The 18,548-nt window shown below is 37.4% G+C and overlaps 1 protein-coding gene, 1 long non-coding RNA gene and 1 pseudogene across 2 annotated transcripts; all 3 read left to right on the forward strand.

Annotated features, from left to right (window-relative positions):
• Positions 1-3,743: 3,743 nt before the first annotated feature.
• LOC139196919 (uncharacterized) lies at positions 3,744-6,223 on the forward strand. Its single transcript, XM_070823280.1, has 2 exons — positions 3,744-3,882; positions 5,757-6,223. Exons 1-2 carry the CDS (start codon positions 3,744-3,746, stop codon positions 6,221-6,223), a joined length of 606 nt encoding a protein of 201 aa, XP_070679381.1.
• A 4,168-nt stretch (positions 6,224-10,391) lies between these two features.
• Positions 10,392-13,534, forward strand: LOC103419927 (disease resistance protein RPM1-like; annotated as a pseudogene).
• A 3,483-nt stretch (positions 13,535-17,017) lies between these two features.
• LOC103419894 (uncharacterized) lies at positions 17,018-17,858 on the forward strand. The gene is made up of 2 exons (XR_011581826.1): positions 17,018-17,461; positions 17,591-17,858. It is a non-coding gene; the product is annotated as an uncharacterized lncRNA (long non-coding RNA).
• The last annotated feature ends 690 nt before the right edge of the window (positions 17,859-18,548 follow it).

Below are 18,548 nucleotides of genomic sequence, written 5' to 3' on the forward strand. Positions count from 1 at the left end.
CAGAGACCAATATCAAGAGATCCCTTTAGGTATCGGAGGATACGCTTAACAGCCTGAAAATGTGAAATTTTGGGAGTGTGCATATATTGGCAGACAAGATTAACAGCAAAACTGAGATCAGGACGAGTTCAGGTGAGATATTGCAGAGCACCAACGAGGGAACGATACTCAGAAGCATTAGCACATAAGGGAGAATCATGATCAAGTTTGGAGGTGCTGAGAGGAGTACTGCAAGGTTTAGCTCCAGTCATGTTGGCTTTGGATAACAAATCCAATATGTATTTGGTCTGAGAGAGAAAGATACCAGAAGAAGATCTTTTGACTTCAAGACCAAGAAAATAGTGTAGCGGACCTAAATCCTTGATGGGAAACAGGGAACTAAGTTGCTGAATAACTTGTTTACAGGCAGTAGAATTTGGACCAGTAACCAAAATATCATCAACATAGACAAGAATGAAAATCATATCTGAACCCTTTTTGATAAACAATGAATGGTCACTGGGAGATCCAACAAAGCCAAGAGAAGTAAGAGCACCATGAAGCTTGTCATACCAAGCCCACGGAACTTGCTTTAAATCATACAACGAACGATGCAAGTGACAAACATGAGATGGTTGAGTTAAATCCTCAAATCCAGGAGGTTGCTGCATGAAAACAGATTCATTGAGTGTCCCATGTAGGAAAGCATTACTGACATCGAGTTGATTCAAGAACCAATCAAACTGAATGGCAAGAGTGAGGATGAGTCGAATATTGACTGGCTTGGCTACCGAACTGAAGTTTCAGTATAATCTAGACCTTCCTGTTGATTGAAGCCCTTGGCAACGAGCCGAGCTTTGTACCGGTTTATAGTGCCATCGGGCTTTCTTTTGATGTGGAAGACCCATTTACAGCCAACAATATTCTGTGATAGAGACTGGGGAACAAGAGACCAAGTTCCAGTTTTGATGAGAGCAATGACTTCCTCTTGCATAGCTTGGCACCAATGAGGATATTTTGAAGCTTGGAGATAAGTTTTAGGTATGTAATCCACTGAGAGATGAGAGGGTAGAAGGTGTTTAGTGGTAGTGAGTGCTTTTGGTTTGAAAATGCCAGATTTGGATCGGGTTTGCATCTGATGGGTGTTAGGGGGTTGAATAGGAATGGAATGAATGGAATCTTGAACTGGCACTACAGGACTAGAGTGGATAGGTGGGGAATTGTTATGGGAGAAGATGGATGGTGAAGTGGAGGGGGATCGAGGCAAAGTGGTTGTAGGACTAGAGGATGAAGAAATAGGAAAAGTAAAAGTAAGGGTGGATGGTATAGGTGATGTAGGCCCAGGGGGCAGGGAGGAAGCTGAAGGTGTGATGGGGGAGAAATGATGGAATGGAAAACTGGATTCATTAAAGAGGACATGGCGGGAAATATACACTCTGTGGGTAGCAGGGTCAAGACATTTGTAGCCCTTGTGATTTAAACTGTATCCAAGAAAGACACAGGCTCTGCCTTTAGGATCCAGTTTTGAGGAAGAATAAGGCTTGAGCCATGGGAAGCAAGCACAACCAAAGACCTTGAGAAGTTCATAGTTTGGAGCTCGATGATATAGAGATTCCCAAGGAGACTGTCTGGATGCAGTGGGCAATCGGTTGATAAGATAGATGGCAGTGGTGAAAGCCTCCACCCAATAGATGTGGGGTACTTTGGAAGTTGTCAAAAGAGTGCGAGCAGTTTCAACCAAGTGACGATGTTTGCGCTCTGCACACCCATTTTGTTCAAGTGTGTGGGGGTAAGTGAGTTGATGATGAATGCCATGTGCAGCCAAGAATTGAGAGAAATGATTGCTCAAGTACTCTCTGCCAGAATCAGATCTCAAAGTGATAATATTTGTACACAAAGAATTTTCAACCAGAGATTTGTATTCCATAAAAGTTGACAGTACATCAGATTTGCATTTCAAAGGATAAAACCAGCAGTATCTAGTAAAGTCATCCACAAAAATGATATAATACCGAAAACCTTGAGAAGAAGCTAGAGGTGATGGTCCCCAAACATCCGTGTGGACAAGTTCTAGAGGTTTGCTAGTTGTACAAGATGTAGATACAAAATGAAGCTTTGAGCTTTTAGCCAATGCACAATCTGAGCAGAATGACTTAGTTGTATGAGCCAAAACAGGAATACAAGATTGAGAAGCAAGTTTATGAAGAATCTTGACTTATGGGTGACCCAATCTTTGATGCCAGACATCCTTAGAAGCTTTTGCAGTAGCTGTGAGAGCCTTATGATTGCCAGTTGCAGATGAGGAAAAATGAAAAGGATAGAACCCTTGCTGAACAGGACCTTTAAAATGCATCCTCCCCGAAGAAAGATCCTTCACAGTGAAGTGAGAGGGATAAAAATGCAATGAACAATGATTATCAAGCAGAAATTGATTCGCAGAGAGAATGTTATGTTTCAAAGCAGGCACATAAAGTACTTTATTGAGTTTAAAAGCACTAGTAGAAGTATGCAAAGTAGTAGAACCAGAATGAGTGATGGGCAAACCTTTGCCATCACCAATATACACTTGTTCTGGACCTGTGTATGCTTCAGGGTTCTGCAGAGTTGCATAAGAGTTGGTCATGTGTGATGTGGCGCCAGAATCGACAATCCAAGTAGGATTGGATGAAGAAGCATTAGCAACCATCGCTGCAGGAGAGGATTTTCCACTATAAGCGAGATTGAGGCGATGAGGACAATCACATGCTTCATGGTCAAATTGATGACAAATCTGACAAGGTTGTTTCTTGGTGTAGGAAGAAAAATTGTTGCGACCTCCATGATTATAACGCTGATTATTGCCACGAGGAGTAAAAGATCTCGGATTGTTAGAAGATCTGTAATTGCCATGATTGAAATGACCGCGATTATGAGAGCGATCCATCCCACGACTTTGATGACTGAATGTAGAAGGAGAATGAGCCACAAAAGCCTGAGAGTTAGGGTTTGATGCAGGAAGAGGAAGAATGCCTGCAGAGGTGTTAAGAGCCTGAAACGAGGACATCTCAGAGATACTTTTCTTGCGAGTGGCTAATTGAATCTCTTTGCTCAGAAGCAAGCCATGTAGTTCATCAATTGTTGTAGATCCGAGACGAAATTGAACAACATCAACAAATGAGTCATACTCTGAGGGAAGACTGTGGAGAGTGACAGAGATCAGATCGGAATCGTCAACCGGAAAGCCGGCACTGGCAAGAGCATCAGCAATTGCCTCAATTTGCTGAAAAAACTGAGCAGCAGTGGAATTTCCTTTTGTAAGAGTACGAAGTCGAGAGCGAAGCTCATGAATGTGAGACTGAGATGCCGTGGTAAGTCGAGATTCCAATTTCGCCCAAAGATCGCGAGCTGAATTCACACCAACAGTATATGGAATTAGGGATTCCAAGAGCGTGGAGTTGAGCCAGTTGAGAATATTTTGATCATTCTCATACCAAGAAACATAAGCAGGATTAAGAGTGCGATTTCCTGAGGAATCAAGAAGAAATTGAACCGGCGCTGCCGTAGAGCCGTCTATGTGACCAGTCAGGTTGTAGCGACGAAAAATCGGAGCAAAAAAAGCACTCCAGGTCAAGTAATTTGTGGTAGTGAGCTTGATTGGCACCATGGATCCAATATTTTGGATTGTGATTGAGGTAGAATGTGAAGAATTAGGGTTGGGAGATTCAGTCGGAAGGGGATGAACGGGAGAGGCCGATTCTGACGAAGGAGACGCCATTGTCAAAAGGATGAGGAGGAAAGAGAGCACGATCAAAGATCTTCAAACACGAGCGAAGAATCGATCAAGAACACAGAAAGAAGAAGCAGAAAAGATAGGATCGAAGAACGAGAGTCGTTGGACAGAGAAGGCGGTTGATACCATATTTGGTAAAATATATTTTCATTTCACACTATGATAATGTTACAGCTTAGGTATATATATACAACAAACTAACATGTTATCTTAACCACTAAGCTAACAACTAAGAAGATTCATTTACAATATTGCCCTTTATAGCTATTACGCTAGCCTCTACCTTCTGTAATCAAGTTAGTCATATTTATTTCTGTATTATTGTGTAATTATCATTTTACATAGCAAGTATATTTTGGTTAATAAAATATTAGAATTTCTATTATTATTGTTTATTTCTGAATTGTTCTCCTACAGTGTTCCACAAATGGCATCAAATACTACAAAACACAAATTAGAAGTAGCATTAAGTAGACTATTATGCATGACACGATTTTGTAATAGCACTCAACGTTTTGCCCATACCTTCTCAATAATTTGCCAAGCTGCCCTGCTTCTTTCTCTGGAACAATGCACTTCATGAGCATTCTTTGAGTTTCATTGGCAAGATTTTAACTTCTGAGAAAAACTTCACAACTTGAAAAGAAAAACTCATTCATTTTGTATATCCTTGCACATTTGATATTTTGTAGTAGACTAGTAGTGTATTGGTGCTTTTTTATTAGGCTCTTATTTTGTAGTGTCGATGTAGTACTTAACGACAAATGGTTTTTTTATGTTTTGAAGTAAGATTTATGTGGCAATGTGGTATTTGCAAATTTAAGAGTAAAAAAAAAATCTTAATAGGTCATAATGGGTGGGATAATTTTACTTGTTGGGTAAAGTGACCTAACCTGTTAAAGATCCGTTAAGATAAACACGACACGATCAGTTAAGATAACAGGTATTACACGAAACACGATAAACACGATTCGTTTGCCAGACCTACGTTTACCTGCCGTATAAGAACTTGAACGTCAATTAAACCCTATAAATATGTTGATGGTGCAGCATGAGTACACAACATATTTGGATGTAAAAACTCTACAAGTTTGGAATTTGGAGATCAAATTTTCTGCACTCAAAGTGGGTGTGACTTCTCTGCGATCTCAATTATTGACTAACACGTATTTATAAACTTAACTTTTCTAAACTTTATTGTCAAAAACTTATTATGTGTCGGTCAATAATTAGGACCACAAAGAGCCTACACCTATTTTTGGTGCAGAAGATTTGATCTTTGGAATATGAGACCTATGAGACTCAAATGCAGTAGTGCTTCGATTCGAGAATACTGTTAAAAGGTGAGGTTTGGGTGACGGAAAAATTGAACACAGGATTTCGTGGGCATTGGGTGAATGCTGTTAGAAGTTCATTTCATATATCCAAGAATATGTTACTCTACATTCTCACTACTATCCTTTTATAATCTCCAAGAGTATTTATTTGGCGATTCTCTTTTCAATTTCATAAGGTTCCTATCATGTCCCTGAATTTTTGGTTCCTACGTTCTCACATAAAGATATGGAAATGGAGGGTAGAGTCTAAACTTCACCCTATATCAAAGAAACTCTAATATTTCAGTTAAAATTAACAGATTTCGTTGATATTTTCGAAATATAGGTTAAATATCGAAGAAACTCTTATATTTCGTTTCAACCAGTGTTTGACAGTTCCTAAAGTTTTATTTTAAATTTTCATAATTTCCATCAAAATGAACCGATATTAATATCAATATCGATATATCCATATATTTCCACAAATTTATCGTTATTTCTACCGATATCGATATTTTAAACACTGCTCACTAGAACATGCGGACCTAATTAAGTCCAGCCAAGGTATTAAAAATCGATATTATCGGCGATATTTCGCTGATAATATCGTTTTTTTGCCCCAGCGATATTTTTTTGACTAAAAATAAAATATCTTTAAAATATCGCTAATATCGCGATATTACCGATATTAGCGATATTATCGCGATATTCGGTGTCGTCGCCGCCGCCGGGAGGTGAGAAAGGGAGGAGGAAACCAGATCGAAGAAGAAGGATGATGGAGGTGAGAAAGGGAGGAGGAAACCAGATCGATTACGGAGAGAGTCGAGACCGAACCGAGGGAGAGACCGAGACAGAGAGACCGAGGGAGAGACGGAGACGGAGAGACCGAGGCAGAGACGGAGACGGAGAGACCGAGGCAGAGATAGAGACGAAGAGACCGAGGGAGAGACTCCATCGTCCCAACGGCAACCGAGCTTCCTCTGCGCGTCGCCGTGCTTCCCAGAGACGGAGGAGAGGGAGGGAGAGTTCAGGAGGGTGGTGGAGATGCAGCGCTGGCATCGGGGTGGACGGATTTGGGTGTGCTGGGTGTGGGTGCGATCGGGGAAATGGAGTGAGAGAACGAGAGTTCGAGAGAGTTCGAGAGAGAGAAAGCCTTTAGGTTCTGACGGGGTGCAAGTGAGAGAGGGAAAGCCTTTAGGTTCTGACATGGGAATGGACAAAAGAGAGCCGTTGGCTCTGGGCTCGAGGTGAGTGGAAGGGGATCCAATGTGTGTTCAAGAATAGCTAGGGTTTTCAAATGACAGATGCCGCTGCTACACCAGTTTAAATTGTAGCTGTTTCTAGCATTTGACACAGGTGGACTTGTGCGGGTTGGTCAGCGAATCTTCGCCATTTCTAGCTCTCAGGTCTTGCGTTCGAAGCCCCGAGGTGTAATGTAGTGGTTTATTTTTTCATATTTTTGTTAGCTCACCTTGGCAAGCTCACAGTTCTTCTCTTCGAATCTCTTTGGTGTGTCAATTTTTTTTTTCCTTTTCTTTTATTTTCTGTTTTCTGTTTTATTTTATTTTCGTTTATTGTTTTTCTATTTCTCTTTCCTATTTTATTTTCTTAGTTTTTTTTGTTTTATCTTTGATCGTCCTTCTACATTTCCTAGGATTTCGTAGTTTTGTTATTTTCTTGTTTGTTTTTCTTTATTTTATTTCTCATACCTTGAGGACAATGTGTGATTTAAGTTTGGGGGTGGGAAATAAGAAATTTTAGGTTTTTAATTCTTTGTATATATATGGTTTTGTTTTGAATTCTTTATATATAAATGATTATGGTTTTGTGAAAATATGAAAATATGCTAAAATATTCGAACCCCTCCCATTGTACTAATTCATTATATAAATGATTATGGTGTGTTTAAACTTCTTTCATTATTTACTACATTTTTTCTACACTCACAATGTTTGCCAGCTCGCTATATAATCAACTTAAATCAGTTAAATCCATCATGCAATGCATTTCCTTCCAATTTTTTGTGATAAACTAATAGATAATTGACTAAATAAACATCCTGCAAAGTTTCAATAAAAATTTCCAAGTTTTTCTTACAATTTCCGTGGTTTCCATGTAATTTTTATCGATATCGATATTATCCCGATATTTCTATTGATATTTCCGTGTTTTCGGACTACCGATATTTCCGATATTACCGATATTTTCTTCCTTGAGTCTAGCTCAATAGTGCCTCGTGTCGTGCTCATGCTGGCTCATTTAATGAATAAGATGGGCCGACTCATCCCATATTTGAAACCTTCAGCCCAGTGCACCCCACAACAATAATCTAATTCTGCATGTGTCGTGCTTGCCATGCTAGATGCTGCTTTTTTTTTTAAATGAAAATACATACTTAATATATAATCACATATTAACGAAACTTTGAGTCAATTAAAATCTCATAAATTAACATTATGTCCCTTTAATCAAAACTGAACATAAATAAAAAAATATGGACAGTAATATAATCGCACAAACCAAATATTGCTATTTTTTGTAAAGCATTACCACATATGATTATAACATATCTCTAAAATTAAAAATAAAATAAAAACCTCTCTCCCCTCTCTCTCTACTCTCACCTTCTCTATCTTCCTCCCTCCTTCCATTTTAAAAACAAATGTTCACATGCACATATACTAGTACTATTAATATATTTCTCAAAATGACGATCATATCTCTATTTTTTCTATTTTAACCTTACTTTTAATACACAATAAAATGTCCACCTATGTGATTGAAGATATCTGAAAGAGCGGTCAAGAAATTTGACCAAGGAAGAAAGGAATAGATCCCTAAACATTTGAATTCCATGAGTTAAAGAATTGGTAAAGACGTTGAGCTACTTGGAGTCTAAAATTTGGGAAGGAATAAGAATACCACTTTCGTAGAAGCTTGGAAGTCGAATCACGTTCACAACACGAAAGTAAGACATAGCCTTCTTTTCTCAGTTGATATTCGTCGAAGAATATTATTGATTTGAAATGTTATTTGGATATTGATATAAAATTATTATGAACGATAAATGTGTCATGCATAGTAAAATCATTGGAAATGTATCAATGAAAATGAATAACTATAATCATTCGTTGGAGTCGTCAATTAGAAAGGTATGAGATTTATAGAAACATGGAAGTAAAAGAAGTTGAGAGACTCTCGAAGCACCAAGATTTATGTTCAGCCCAAAGTCACGAAATAAGGGAGTGAAGTCCTTTCAGTTAGAGTCCGATAAAATGACCAAATCGTGTTTAGACATTGCAGATTGAGAGTTAAAAAAAATGACTAATAAAAAGAGAAATTTAGTTATCTGTTAACTGGATTAACATTATAGAATGAAGAGAAAACATTACATTCATGTACTATTATTGCTCCCGGTGAATTAAATGCATTGTGATTATTACCTTATCGAACTAGTAGCTCATCCATGACAGTAATTGAATTAGAGACTTGAAAAGTAGTTTATTTTACCGGTGTTGAAGTAGAGACTTGATAAGTAGTTGATTTTTAATAAAGTGTGAATTTAAAAATGCTAAAAAGATTCTCTCAAAGTTTTCAAAAAAAAAAAAAGTAAGTTCCTCATGAACTTTCCATCGGATCATATATTTTTTTCATAATATTTTATAATGTAATAAGAGAATTATGCTAAAAACGTAATGTGCTGGAAGAATTCTATTTAAAAAAAAAAAATCTCACTAACATTTATCATAAACTTTTGTACAGTAATTCCAGTGTGCTTGAGTGATTTTCTAAAACCTTGTGATGATGTAAAATAAGAGCTTTCTATTTTTTTCTCTATTTTATGTGAGTTTTTGAATTTTTACTATGCTTTTTCGTCGTGGTCTCATATTAGTTTGATATTTTTGGGAGCGAACTCCAGTGTCTTCGTTTCATATTTGATATTTTCATTGAGTTCATTGACAAAGGAGTATCATTGCAAGTTTTCACAAAAAAAAAAAGGAGTTTCATTGCAACTCTTTTTGTGAGCTTCCAAGTGGCCCCAAGTATGTTATTCTGCACTTTTATTACCATATGCAATATGCTTCTATAAATTATCTGGAAGAAAGTATTACTTATGAGCTATATCTAATTTTTTGTTTCACTTGTTTTTTCTTATTATATATGTCACTTAGGTTCGAGCATTTAGCCTTGAAAACAAGATTTCAAATTCGATTTCGGCTTCAACAATATTTGCTAGCATAAAAAGAGGGTTAAGTTATTGATTCGTACGCCGTTAAGTTGAATTTGGTTGCAAGTCTAATCAATATTATTTGGTGTTTTATTTAAATAATTTAAGCAGGCAAATGGGTCATGTTTATCGTGTTTTTGTTGTTTTTGTGTCATACCCGTTATCTCAATGGGTCGTGTTGTGTTAAACCTGTTATCTTAATGAATTCTTAACAGGTGATCCGATAACTACTTAATTTGTTAACCAATCGTGTCGTTTCATGTCCAGTTAAGAGGCCATGCAAGAATTTAATATACCTAATATCTAGATATGGAAAACCATATCTTATCAAGTTCTTAACGGGCTACCTGATAATGAACCGCATTGTTAATGAATCACGCTAGGCTCTAGTCTGGTGGTGAACAGAGGCGTCTAGGTGGGCAGGTGCCTAGGTAGGTTTAGGCTTCCTTTCTTAATTTTCAAATGCCTAGGAATTAATCTGGGCGGTAGACAACCGTCTAGCTCCTAGGCGGCGCTATGTGGAGATTTTTAGAACAGTGGTTAACATGTTGACCAAAATCCTGTTATTTTCGTATCGTTTCTTGTCTAATTAACGGGTCGTGTAAAATATTATTAGGCCTTTGTGTAGAGTTCAATCCGCTATCTTCTTTTCGACGTGTGTACTTTCACTTAACAACAATTTTGTGGAACTTGTCAACTGCCACCTACAAAGAATTGGAACTTTTTGTTATCCTTAACACGGACAAAAAACCATGACATTTGGTGGAAGAATTAGATTGAATGAGTTCGAAAATTATCAAGCATAGATTTTTGTTCTTGAACCAAATTTTTTAATTCTGTGTTCTTGGAAAAAAAACTCGAGAAAGTAGTTTTTGGACTAAGTTTGGCCCCTTTGTTAAACTGAATGAAAGTTAAGAACAGAAATTTAAATTTCTTGAGTACTAGACAATTTCAGGTACCTTATTTAGATCTTGATTTCTTTTGGTTTGTGGTTTCGTTTTGAAAACTAAGCACATAGTTTGTAAAATACAAAAATTTATCCATTGCGTTATTTTTTTTCTTTTTCTGTTGTTTTGAAACTTGTCTATTCTGCAGACAGATTGCATACCAAGTATCGAAGGCCAAAATGGAGTCAGCTGCATCACTATTGATTGGGAAAATTGCGGCCATTCTTGAAAACGAAGCATCTTCCATAGCGGCAGTCCGTGATGAAATTGATGAGCTTAAGCTGGAGCTCATAAGCATGAAATCTTTCTTAATAGATGCTGAAGGCAAGGAACCACAGACAGAAGGAGAGAAAAAGTGGGTTACAAGCGTCAGAGATTTGACCTTGGATGCGGAAAATGTCATTGATGAGTTCCTGTATCACATATATGACCAGCAAAGTGCGACTCCATTTGAAAAATGGCTCCACAAAACCATTCACATTCCAAAGAATCTTTGGTTTAGGCATCGAATAGCCAAAAAATTACAGAAAATCACAAAAAAGATCAAAGCCATTCCTGAGAGGAATCAGAGATATGGTGTCTCTACAATAGAAGGAACAAGTTCGGATAGTGTTCCCAGATGGGTGAAGAACAAAGCCGAGTCTTCTCTTTATATTATGGAAGACGAATTAATCGGGATTGAAGACAAGAAGCAAACGTTAATGGGATTGTTGATGAATGGCGAGGAAAATGAAATGGTTGTGTCTGTGGTCAGGATGGGAGGATCAGGCAAGATAACTCTTGTTGCCAATATCTTCAACAACGAAAATGTAAAGCGGCATTTTGACTGTTATGCATGGATCACTGTTTCTCAAACTTTTGTGATCGAAGACTTATTCAAAAATCTGATCAAGCAATTCCACCAAGGAAGAAAGGAAGAGGTGACTGCACAATTGGATTCCATGAGTAACAAAGAATTGTTAGAGATGTTGTCGACATACTTGAAGTCTAAAAGGTACCTAGTTGTATTGGATGATGTGTGGGACATTAAACTTGGCAAGAAATAAGGATACCACTTCTTAATAGACATCGTTGAAGTCGAATCATGCTTACAACTCGAAAGAAAGACATAGCATTCTATTCTTTTGAAGTTGAAAGTCGTCATATTGAAATTGAACCCTTGGGAAACAATGAAGCTTGGGAGCTCTTTAGCAAGAAAGCATTCTCAACTTACGATAATAAATCTTGTCCACCAGAGCTTGAATCCTTAGCATGGAAACTTGTGGATAAGTGTGAAGGCCTACCTCTGGCAGTGGTAACTTTAGGTGGTCTAATGTCTTCCAAGAGGTCATCATTGGAATGGAGAAGCGTATATAACAGCTTAAATTGGCACTTGACTAACCATCCTATGCTGGAACCAATGAGCAGCATCTTGTTGCTTAGTTTCAACAATTTGCACAACCGGTTGAAGCCATGTTTCCTATACTGTGCCCTCTTCCCAGAAGATTATCTCATCAAAAGGAAAAGGTTGATCAGGTTGTGGATAGCTGAAGGGTTTGTTGAACCAATTGATGGGGTCACACCAGAAGAAGTTGCAGATGGTTATCTTGTGGAACTGATTGTTCGTAGCATGCTACAAGTTGAAAAGCATGAAGCTGGAGGACTAAGAGCATGTAAGATGCATGATCTTGTGCGTGAGCTTGCTTTGTCGATATCAAAAATGGAAAAGTTCGGTGCTACGTGTATTGGCAGAGAAATAGTAGATAAAGTTGAAATCCGCCGATTGTCAATTCAAACAACTGAAAGAGAAATTAATTCTTCCACAGGTATGTAAGAGCTTCGCTCCTTTCTTGTCTTTGGCTCTTTAGAGAAATTGCCTTCTGGATTCAAGTTGTTGAGAGTTCTAGATGTGCAGGATGCTCCAATTGATAGATTTCCAGATGAACTAGTGTACTTGTTCAACTTAAGATATTTAAATTTGAAGAGAACTTTTATTGACGAGCTTCCAGAATCCATCGGACGGCTTCGCAACCTTCAAACCTTGAACATCCGTGACAGTAAGATAAAGGCACTTCCGAAAGTAATCTCCAAGTTACTAAACCTACGTCATCTAATCATGTATTGTTACACTGGTGATTGGGAGGCCTTTAGATGGGCCAATGGGACAAAAGCAGCATCCGATCTAAGTAAATTACAGAAACTGCAAGTTTTGCAATGTGTTGAATCAGAAGGAAAGATTGTTAAAGTCATCAGGAATATGACCCAACTTACAAGCCTCGGTATTACAAATGTGAAAGCAAGTGACGAGATGGACCTATGTGACTCCCTTCAAACGTTAGAGCTCCTTCAACATTTGTTTTTAATGGCAAGTGATGAAGAGGAGTTTCTTCGGGTTAATGCACTACGTTCGCCCCTTGCAGACCTTCAAATTGTTAATTTGGCCCGAAAACTAGAAAAAGTACCTATTTGGTTTGGTTCGCTCCATAACCTGACACGCATGCAGCTAAATTGGTCTAGACTTGAAGAAGATGTGCTACCTCACATTCAAGCATTGCCGAATCTTGAAAGGCTTGGGCTAATTAATGTGTATGTTGGCGAAAAATTGTGTTTCTCCAGAGGCTTCATAAAGCTCAAGCATTTGATGTTGCGCATCTACCCCTTATTGAATAGTATAGCTATAGAGAAAGGGGTGATGCCAAATCTCCAGGTCTTAGACATTGATGACTGCATGAAGTTAAAGACATTGCCACAAGGCATTGAGTTCCTTGCTAACGTAGAACGCTTGACTCTGCAGTCTGTTCCAATGCAACTTATAGAGTCCGTAAAATGAGGCATGGATCATCCAAAGGTACAACACATTCCTGAAATCAACCTGGATTATGGGTGGTATCGTGAAAGCTTGTTTGGTATTCACTCTCGTAGAAGGTACGCACCTTTTTATCCATGCATAAAAAATTTCCACAACATAATCATTTGAACTATTACATTAGAAAGGTTGGTGATTTTCACTCCTATTTTTTCTTAGGAAAACTAATGAAAATGATTTAAAAACTTTAAAACCTTTTTTCTTATGCAATTTTCCTCCTGTTTTTGTTTGTTAGTATTTTGATTTATTTAATTTTAAGGCTACAAAAAAGAGGAAGTAGTGCATCAAAGTGTAAAAATCATTTTCCCTTATAATTTGCCTGTTCGATCTTATTCACAAGTCTGGCAAAGACATAATGTATGCATGCATTGAGATGTTTTTAGGTAAGCGTGTTTCTTTTGTTTTGTAATATCCTTTTGTAGAAACAAGCTTCAGAAGCACTTGTCGTGAGACTGCAGTGAGATCTCCTTATTGGCAATTGATTTTGCGGTGAGTCTCAACTTTCGTTATAGTATCAGAGCAGACTATATACATGTTGAGACATTAGCCCTGCAAGGAAGAATCCATTGTTTGTGTGGAGTTGCAAACATTGCCCTTTATGAAATTGAAAAATGCCCAAGATTCTGTTTGTGTAACTGGAATTTATATTACTGATTGCTTGCGTGTGTTTGATGTATTAATATTGGTTTGGAATTGAGGAACTTATATTACTGATTGCTTGCGTGTGTTTTGATGTAATAATATTGGTTTGGAATTGAATCTGTCTCTGATGAGACCAGTCCTAGCTTAATCAATGGTTATGACCCATTTTTCATTTTCAATATATATTGTATTAGAGGAAAAGAAGTGATTTTTGTTAAGTAAATAAACAATAAGAATAATGCTAGGTACACTAAATGATGTGGCTAATTACTTTTTTATTTTAATTCAAATTAGATTTGATTAATAATTATAATAAAAATTTATATAGTGTAATACGTGTGACATTATTTAGTACATAAATTTAATGTATATAACATCACCCAAATAATAATAATAACGATTGACCAATTTGTGTAAATATTTTACTGTATAAAAAAAACTATATTCATTAAAAACCCACAAACCTCAACATTCCTAAGCAAGTTATTTTTATTTTTTCAACAAACGATATTATCTACACTAAGAGGGAAGGGGGTAAGCTAAGCCTCATAATGGGCTAGCAATAATGTGGTTCAAATTTGTCTTTGGCAGAATCAAATCTAAGATCTCTCACTTACAAGTGAAGAGGAATACCACTAGACCGTAGTACTAAGCGGCATGAATTTATGTACTTTATCTTAAGACTATTAACAATGAGCGCATTCTAGAATTTAGAGGTTATTGTGTTCAGTCCTACTCTCATAATGTCCTCATTAGTCATAAGATTGTATTATTTTAGATCTAAAGATTTAAAATATTTGACAACTTAATAGAGCAAAATCAACTAAAAATCCATGAAGTCATTTGGAAATGCATACTACACACCTGTTAATGTATGCAAGAGGCAACACCCAAGGTATTCATGGACATTCATCGGGTTTTGGTAGCCCTGAAGTCGGTTGGAGGTCATGTATGAAGCCAACTCTAATCTTCAAAATGGCAGCACTCAAGGTATCCATGGACATTCATCGAAGTTCAGAGGGTCAGCACCTAAGATTTCTATGGACGTTCATCCAAGTTCGGGGGGTCAGCTTGTAACGCCCCGGTCCCGAAATATTTATTTTATTTCGAGAAATAATAATATTAGTGATAGGCCCAAAATAAAAATCTTATTTAGTTTATTAACTTTAGCTAACAACTCCAATTCAAATCCTTCATTCCACAAGCAATTTATAAGCATTATTCATTCTTCCAAAACATCCAATTTAAATTCCAATTTAGTACCATTTCTTTGTAAGGACCAATTTCCATTATGTAACCTTTATTCTTGAATTAATTTAACTTCACATATTTTATGGCTGCATCTAACGTCTTGTTAGACTGCCTACGTACCCTCAACAGGGATCAAGCCTTTCGTAGTTCAAAAGTTCAAAGTTTCGAACCAAAGACAAACTATTCATTTAATCCTACATACACCACAATCATATTAATATTTAAACCATAAAAGTTAGATAAAAAAAAATAACCTACTTAAAATAACGAAATTCATATAACAACGCAAATGTTAGCTCCTTGGCCGTGTGCCACCGCCCCCACCGCCGCAGGTGGCGGTTGGCTGCCCGACTCGCCGGAAAATTCAACTATTTCTAAAATTTCTCAAAAATTACAGAAATGAAGATCTCAATGAGTAGAGAAACTTTCATACCTGAAACCAAGGCCAATTTTGCCTGGAAAGGATCCAATTTCATCAAAACCCATTGGAACCCTAGAATTTGGGTGTCCTCAATTTGACTCCATAGCAACTCCGACGCCCAAACTAATGAATGGGCTTTGTTCCAGCTCTTAAGGGGAGTCTAATGGTAGTGGCATTGGACGTAAATCATTTCAAATTTTGGTTAATTTGGAAACCATGCCACCGCACCCCCAACGTCCGGATCTACCCATTTCAAGCTCAAATCCCATGATTTTTGAGGTGTAGTAAGATAAGGGAAGGTTATGGACGGTTTTACAATAGTTAATTTGGTGTAATTCACGGGAAAAATGACTAAATTTTGTCGTACAAGGGCAAGGAAACACGACCGGGTCGGGTTTGGCCACTTGGGTCACGGGATCCTCCGCTTCCCCCATCCTCTCCTTTTTCCTCCTTTCTCTCTCTCTCATTGGTCACCTCTCATCCTCCCCTTTTCTGATTGGCCCATCTCTCCCTCCTTTCTCTCCTTTATCTTCCATCTCCACCGCCTAACTTTTCTTACTTTCAATCTGGGCCACACACGTGGCCTTCCAGATTTGGCTCCAAAAATCTGGAGCATTCTAGTAATGGTAAATTTACAATTTTATCCCCAACTTTAAACGTTAATAACTTCTGCATTCTAACTCCGTTTCATGAACGGTTTGCGCCTACGCGTTCGTGAGGTCGAGCTCTATTCAAAAATATAAATCTTGACCTCGAAAGGTCTACGTATTTTAAAAAATAAAGGTCCAAACTTTAAACCTCGTAACTTGTTTAATTTAAAACTAAACTTACACAAATTATTATAAATTCTTGAAAAATCATATAAAAGCTCAGTTATATTCTCGATTTAATTCTTCAAAATCATCAATCGATTTATTTTGATTTTCTACACATATTCATATATTTAAAATTTTCAGGGTATTACACAGCTGGCCCCCATTGCCCCTTAATGGATCCGTCAGTGATCTAAACTAATATAATTTTGTGGCTAATATGCATTTGGTCCTCACAAGTCATCAAAATAAAGACCTTACGATAGCATGACTCTATGGTGTTTCCAACGAGTCCAGTTGATAATGTTCTCATATGATTAACAACGAGCGCATTCTATAATTTATCATCGGCCAACATGGTCGGTCGAGTATAAATGTTTAGAAGACCCTAAATTATATGTGCCTGGAGCTAGATAGACCCCTATTAGGAATGGACACAAGAACAAATGTTTGAGGGCGTAGGGTGAGAGAATGACTTACATAATTTAGGTATACTGTTACGTTTTATGCCAATAATACAACGTTGATATGTGTAAGTTTTTATCTACAAAACAATGTATCACATCAATAAAATGTCACAATAATAATATACTTGTGTCATATAAATTACTATCATCAAGAGCACACTAAGCGGTGACACTACCAATTATTATTTTAAAGACACAGTAGAGTAGGATTAGGACAAAAACTCCGTAATTACTTAGTGTTGTCATTAAATCTTGACCATTCGATCGATCTAAGGGCTGTAATCAAAATCCGGGAGAGAGACGGACGCAATCTCCGACCAGGAGTATGAGTACTTGGCTTCGACATCCTATATATACAACGAGACACACCATTTACATGCATACATACATCATCGACGTTCAAGTTTCAAACCCTAACGTTGGCTCTTTCCGTCTTGTCTCGTCGTCTGTTTTTGTTCCTTCCAGAAAGGGGAATCTGAAGAATCCGACGGTAACGATGTCGATGATAGATAACGTGTTCAGGATGATGATAACTTCGAGGACTGGTTTATAACCAAACGCCAAGAGCTTCAGAACTCTGCGAGAGTCGCTATGGAAGCTTTGCTCTCGGAACCCAGAAGTTTCCTGAACGTTTTGAATTTGGCAATCAAATTGACCAAGGCAATCGTATTGGTGCCCCTTTGTGTGCTGGCCTTCTATGCTGTGATCCTGATTAGGGTGGGAATCGCTTGTTTGATTTGCGTCCCAATACTTTTTATTATTTTCATCGTCCTTGTCGGTGTCCGTAAGTTACTGACCATAGACTTCGACTTGCAAATTATGTAACTATGATTTCTAGTTGTTTGTTCGTTGCTCACCAACTGTCTGTTTAAATGACTGAATGAGCTTTTTTGTTTCGTTTCTTTTCTTGCAGGTTACGGTCGGGCACACTATCTGTTCTTCACAAGACGAAACCGCGCGGGGATGTCGTATGCCGACTTCATTGACAAGTTCGGCGCGTGGTTGACAAACAATCCTCTTCCACCTTTCGAATCATTTGGTGAATCCGCTCAACATTGGGCACATCACGTGTGGGGCTTCAAATTGGAAGAAGATTGAGGAAGATTTCAGAGTTACTATGGAATGTATGTAGAGATTATTAGGTTGGATGACCATAAAATGAAAATTGCTGCTTCTGTTTATTTTTCTCTCTCTCTATTAATTTAATTTTTCTTTCTAAATAACTACGCCATTTATCGGAGAGCGTATTGAACGACATAGTATCCGTAAGAACGACTTGTGACATTACAATACAAAAAAATAAAAATATGAAGACCAGTTTGTGACAAAGTATCTAGGATTATGGTTAAAGTATAGCATCTATGTGTTATTCTTCATCACTTGGAAGCAACTTTTTTCAATTAATTACAGAAGCACGACAGTGATTGAAACTTTAACATAGATAATCGAACTATTAGAGTCTAAGAAAATTTATTTGGCAAGGAATTCGGATTGCGAGGGTTAAAGAGAGGCCATACCCTCACTTTTTGTTAGAAACAGACTCTATGTCTGTTGTTCATCTCCTTTCAACTTGTTCTATGAAAGTCCCCTTGTTTCTCAAAGCTGTTTAGGGCAAATTGCTTATGATATAGTGCTCGCTTAAGCTTGCATTTTTTGCATAAATGTAAGGAGTGGAATTGTTTGGCCAATGATTTTGCTAATTATGGTTAGGCAATTTGGCTAAACCGTCTTAGGAAACGATTTTCACACTCTTTTTCATTCTTTTGTGCTTTTTTATTTATTTTTCTAGCGGTTGATTGAATAAAGATTCCAATAAAGCGTCGATGTTATTCTTAGGCTAATTAGATGTCTTGAGTTCATTTTTGGTAGTT

The sequence above is a fragment of the Malus domestica genome, chromosome 06, assembly GCF_042453785.1.
Source record: "Malus domestica chromosome 06, GDT2T_hap1".
NCBI classification, from domain to species: domain Eukaryota; kingdom Viridiplantae; phylum Streptophyta; class Magnoliopsida; order Rosales; family Rosaceae; genus Malus; species Malus domestica.